Source organism: Taudactylus pleione, unplaced genomic scaffold (genome assembly GCF_031769625.1).
Source record: "Taudactylus pleione unplaced genomic scaffold, aTauple2 ptg000095l, whole genome shotgun sequence".
Taxonomy (NCBI): domain Eukaryota; kingdom Metazoa; phylum Chordata; class Amphibia; order Anura; family Myobatrachidae; genus Taudactylus; species Taudactylus pleione.
Genome location: NW_028284497.1, coordinates 4965094 through 4970816, shown reverse-complemented (window position 1 = coordinate 4970816; position 5723 = coordinate 4965094). Strand labels below are relative to the sequence as shown.

Genomic DNA, 5723 nt, shown 5'->3' with positions numbered 1-5723 from the left:
GTCATGCTCAAAAAAATTAAATAAGTTATGAATTAAATAAGTATTACACATTTTTACTGGAAGTTTATTTATTGGCAAACAGTATTAATATTTATGAGTTTGTAAAGAATAAGACATTCTACCTATTGTAACCTGCATTATAACTATACTGTGAGTGTAGGATTGACCACCGCAGTTACACACTATGGCCTTCATTCAGAGGCGGCCGTACGGTCTACGACCGCATGGCCACCTCGATGATTGTCAAGTGCACATGCGCACGAGGGAGCCGGCTCCCTCGTGCGCATGCGTGAGACCCGCTACGACCGACAGCGCCAGTCGTAGCGGGTCTCTTTCCAAAGGGGGCGAGCTGTCGATGTTGATTGACAGCTCGCCATATTTGGAAGGCGGGCCGGGGGGGTGGCAGCCCAAACGGAGGCGTTCCCATGGGAACGCCTACCGTTTGGGGGAGGCCCCACTGACATCTCTGACCATCGCGACCATCACCCTAGCGGTCGTTAGAGCTGTGGGTGTAAACCCACAGCCTAACGCCCGAAACAGAGGCGGGCGGTCAGGATGCAAGCGGCCGCCCAGTTTCTGAGCGACCGCTTGCATCCTCCGACCGCCTCTGAATGAGGCCCTATATTCTGAATAAAATATTATTTTACTATTGGATACTCTCTCTGTTATTTGATATCTAATGAAAATGAGTAATTAGTGGATCTCCTATTTTAAACATTGTTTATTAGATTTACTCTGAAACTAGAGCCCTCAATTATGTAGGGTTCACACTTTTTTGGGGTATTTCATACATCTATCATATCATCTTTTGGGTGTCCCTAGTCCAACACCGAAGATAAAACAAATCTGTATTAATAGTTGAATTCTTTGGGACAATGCAAGCTGTACTTTCAAACAGGGCTAATTCTTGCTTAGCTCCGCACACATCTTAAGCTTTCACAACACCTTCAGATTTGCTTCTTAGGGTGGGGACAATCAGGGAGTTGGGGGCTATGCTTTACTATGTATATGTTGGAGGCTGTAATATATACTGAGTAATGGAAGCTGCAGAGACCCCATTGCACATACTGTATAGATATACCCCATTTCAGACACCCCCTCACACTGCACATAGATACCTCATTGCCCAGAAACACCCCATTTCCACATGGATTTTCCCCATGCACAGAGATTTTTTTCTCAAGACAACTTGGTGATAATTTTGTTTCTTGTATAATTTGCAAGTTCTTTTTTATCCTCTGGTACAAGAACAGTCATTTTAGATAAACTAATAATATTTAAGTATTAATTGAATCTCGGTATATGAGTGCGTCCTTCAAAATTGGCACTTTTCCTTCTACTTTCCGTTGTATAAAATGAAAAGTCCATAGATGCTGGAGAGAAAAATTATATAGAATTTGCACAATTAAGTCAGTGTATTATTTGCAGGACATATGGGATCTAGGGAGGAATGAAGAAATATAATTAGCCCCAGGGACTAACATACCCCTTAATTACATAGGACTCTATTAATATAAAATAACTTCCCACTAGTACAGTAAAATGTAGGTTAGTTGACGAGAGACACAGCAGGGTGAGTATAACCCTTTCTTGGGATAACACTGAAATAATAATGTACAGTATTGGATGGACAAGTAAGCAGAATGCTAAATTATGTTTTATATTACATGAGGAATGAAAACCACATAGCAGTGAGCACACATTAGATAGGTGTCTCTGCTTCAGATACAAAGCTGACACTAATTAGTAATAGTGGGTGTATTGTACACAATAGATGAATACCAAAATCGCTGCATAGCACAAAGCAACAGCATTACATTAAGGTGTTGTATTTATGATGCATTTCAGCTAAGGAAAAATCTTTTAAAGCTATTAAAGTTGTATATATAAACATGGTTATTACAAAATTGAAAGGGTTACTGGATGTTTTATATATGAATAAGTAATACACAGTTGTCTACATTTGAATATGCTTTAAGGAACATGTTGCTGTTGTGTAAAGGTATGTAAGTATTTCACCCATATGTCACACGCTAGTACACACTAGGCAGAGCTTGGTGAATCTCCCTTCATGGCATTCACACTGAACATGATTGTGATATCCTTTTGTTTTATATTAGCTATTCATATATAATACATGATGTTGCTTTATAAAGACCAGAGAATAACAGTTAATTCATCATGAGTTACACTGCTTAGTGATAAATTGTTGTGACATTCACAGAAGTCAGTATAAGATTTTGGAGTGTGCTGTCTACAGAAGCAAAAGAACTTCCATAGATCAAGTAAAAAAAGATTTAATAGAAAAATTGGATTTCACTCACATTTTTATGACTTTATATTACTCATATGGGCATTGAGGTCAGCTCTCCACCTCATCCAGACAATAACTGGCCTGATAAGTACCAAAAAGAACCACTACTGCTCAATGATTTGAGAAGCCAGGTATGTCCCCTTCATCAGGATTAACTGAGTGCCATTTTTTCGTTTAAAAAGTAGCTACATTATAGAAATCAATTTAATCAATTTACCAAAGTATTTGTACATTTCTGCAAGATCATGTCTTGTTTTCTAGAAGTATAATTTTTTTTTGTAACCTTTAAATTATTTATTATTTTGTAGAATTTCTCTTCCGTATTTATGTATTAACATTATTAATGTTTACTTATATTGTGCCCGCATATTATGTTGCGCTTTACAATTCAATATGCCACAATCTTTTATTTTATGAGCATTTTTTAAACTATGGGCCGTATTCAATTAATTTCGCGTCAGCCTGCCCAACTTTCCGCCAACATCGCGTGTTTTGGAGGCAGAAACTTATCATGCGCATCCCCGCTATTCACCGTATTCAATTCCAAACCATGCGAAAACGGGAAGCCGCGAAGTCAGAAGAGGCAGAAAGTGCTGTCAGAATAGGGAAAATCAGCCTGAACCCCCGAAAAAGATGCACTAACATCGGGGATCAATGTAGATGTGTCCGAATAGCCCTACAAAAAATTTTGGGGTACTTAAGTTGTTTCAATAGTCTCTTATTAGCGTATTTGCACAAGTGGTGATGAATGGTATAAAGCAGGTTTTTTTGGTGAAAATAAGTAGTCCTGGCGAATTTGAGGTACTTGAAAATGGGTGCAAGCATGTTTTTATGTCTCTAAAGTGAACTTTAAAAAAACTTGAAAAATCACCCTCATACATGCACCTGCAATCCCAAAAACACTTGGCCCCTCCTTACAGTACCCCAAGAAGTCTATTTCGCTAGTTTGTATGCTTGTCCCCCCACTTTTTACTTTTTCACCCCCAAAATGAAAATACTTTTTTGGGGTGTTCTTAAGTTTGTTCCCAGGATTTTTTTTACACAGTTGTCCTTTGAGGGGCTGCCCCGAGGGTTCTGAGTGGTTTCCCCACGTTTGCACCCCAAATAAAAAATTTGCACTTCTTTTCTCCTGCTATTCTTAGGCAAATCTTTTTCTCCTATTACATTGCATTGGCTTTCCACATAGGCGAAAACCGTCTGGAATTGAATTTGGAGATAAGTTCCGACCACGCGAAAAGCCCCGATCCACTATACTTTCCGCGGAAAATGGCGTTTAGCTTCTAATTGAATACAGCCCTATGTATATTTTAAACTTTGCTTAACTAACATTAGAAAGTTCTATAACGGCATATTATTTTGTTTCTGGCCTATTATTGCCTGAATAAGATGACCTGGTACAAATGAGGTTGGTTTTGCTTTTTTAAATTATTGTCACTTTAAAAATATAGGCTAACATGCCGGAATTGGGCCTGTACCTGTATCTCGCAGACTATTACATAAGGACCTGAATTATACATTATACTTGCTTATCTTTCTCTCTCTCTCTCTCTCCCCCCCCTCTCTCTCCCCCCCTCTCTCTCTCTCTCCCTCTCCCTCTCTCTCTCTCTCTCTCTCTCTCTCTTTTATAATGCAGGACATTGCTGGGAAACAGCTGTTCTCTTCTACTGATTATTTCTGATGATTCCTACTTTTGTATTAATTTCCATGACAATTTTGTGTGTCAGCACCTTAGTGGGGTTATTCACCAATTCGATAATCATCGCAGTGAATGTTGCAGACAAAATCAAGGGTAAGTCCCTCAGCCCCTCAGACCTCATCCTGGTGACAATGGGTGTATCAAATGTAATATTTCAGTTCATAATGCTGGTAAATGATTTTTTCAGCTTACTTGATAGTAATCTCTACTTCTCCAAAGAAGTATATATTATATTTTCTGTTGTGCTCAATACGCCTATCTTCTCCAGCTTCTGGTTCACTGTATGCCTATCTATCAACTATTATTTCCAGATTGTCATATTCACTCACCCATTCCTTATCCGACTCAAGTTAGCCGTCTTCCGATTTATCCCACAGCTTCTCATGGCCTCTGTATTGGTATCACTAGGCACATGTATCCCTGTAATCTGGAACACAGTCGTATATGACAATGATTTTAACGTGACGAGTAATCAGACTGAAGAAATCTCTTTTCCTGAGCTGAATTTAGTGTACCTGATCGTCAGTAATCTCATCAGCTGCTCTCTTCCATTAGTTTTGGTAGGAATTGCCAATGGACTGATCATTAAATCCCTGGTCACCCACACTCACAAGTCAGGTCGAAATGAAAAGGGAGATTTGAGTGCTCGGGCAGAAGGTCAGATAAGGGCAGCCAGGACAATAAGCTGCCTTCTCTTTATCTATATTTCTTTCTATATATCAGAAATACTAATGTTTACTGATGCATTCCTTCCAAGCAGCCCAGGATTATGTGCATGTTTGGTTGTAATTTACAGCTATTCTCCAGCACAGTCAATTGTTCTTATCTTTGGGAGCCCTAAATTGAAACAAGCAGCAGTCAGTATAATTCGCCGCATAGGGGGCTTTAATGAAGAAAAGTCTAAAACGCCAACTGTTTTATTTATCAAGTGCAACAGTAAAAAGACAGTGATCGCTCCAGCAAAATGAATGTTATTAGGTTGTACTGATGGATTCTCACTACAACTAGACACTAATGGATGGTGATCAAGCCGTATGCTCATATGCTACAACTACACATTACCATCAAGGTTGGTACATGTACCAAGCAAACGTCTGCAGTACTTGTCTCTGTGATTCAGACAGATTTCAGGAGCTGCATATCCACCGCTGTACACGTTCTACAACAACCTGCCACGGGGACAGGCCGCATTCTGCAAGATGAACCATTCTTATTTGAATTTGTCTTGTATTTAACATTTGATTAATAATGTTCTGTATCTTCTGACGAATAAAGATCATTATTGTTAATTTGATACATATTTTTGTTACATGATTTTACAGTCATTTTAAAGCTTGTGTCTTAAATTGTGTGCAAAAATAAATTAATAGATTTACAATTGTATGCCTCCAAAATATATATTACACAGGACACAATTAAAAAAAACAATAAAATAAATAAGCTATTAGTGTGGTTTTAAATGTTGCAAAGTTATAGGTTTAAGATGACCTTGCTACAGAGAACGTCCTCACAGTTACAATTACGTTGCATAATGGTGTAGACATTTATTCTCCTGAAGATTAAAGATGACAATTACAAGGAGAGCAGATACACACATATAAAGTTTATTTAACCAACTGGTGGGCACAAATAATTACACAGCTGCATGTGGTCAAACTGCTCTAACAATCTCTCAATGAGCATTAGATTTAAACACTGTGGGGCTGATGTACT

General features: G+C 38.5%; 1 protein-coding gene across 2 annotated transcripts; it reads left to right on the top strand.

Moving 5' to 3' along the window:
• Nucleotides 1-1554: 1554 nt before the first annotated feature.
• LOC148526521 (taste receptor type 2 member 40-like) lies at nt 1555-5304 on the top strand. 2 transcript variants are annotated; one of them, XM_088470207.1, is made up of 3 exons: nt 1555-1573; nt 2225-2445; nt 3948-5304. In XM_088470207.1, exon 3 carries the CDS (start codon nt 3992-3994, stop codon nt 4976-4978), a length of 987 nt encoding a protein of 328 aa, XP_088326333.1. In that variant the 5' UTR covers nt 1555-1573; nt 2225-2445; nt 3948-3991; the 3' UTR covers nt 4979-5304. The 2 variants fall into 2 exon arrangements, with proteins under 2 accessions (XP_088326333.1, XP_088326334.1); XM_088470208.1 differs by lacking the exon at nt 2225-2445.
• Nucleotides 5305-5723: the final 419 nt, after the last annotated feature.

Coding starts and splice junctions, on each gene's coding strand:
- LOC148526521 (XM_088470208.1), top strand. CDS start 3,992: ATGATTCCTACTTTTGTATTAATTTCCATGACAATTTTGTGTGTCAGC.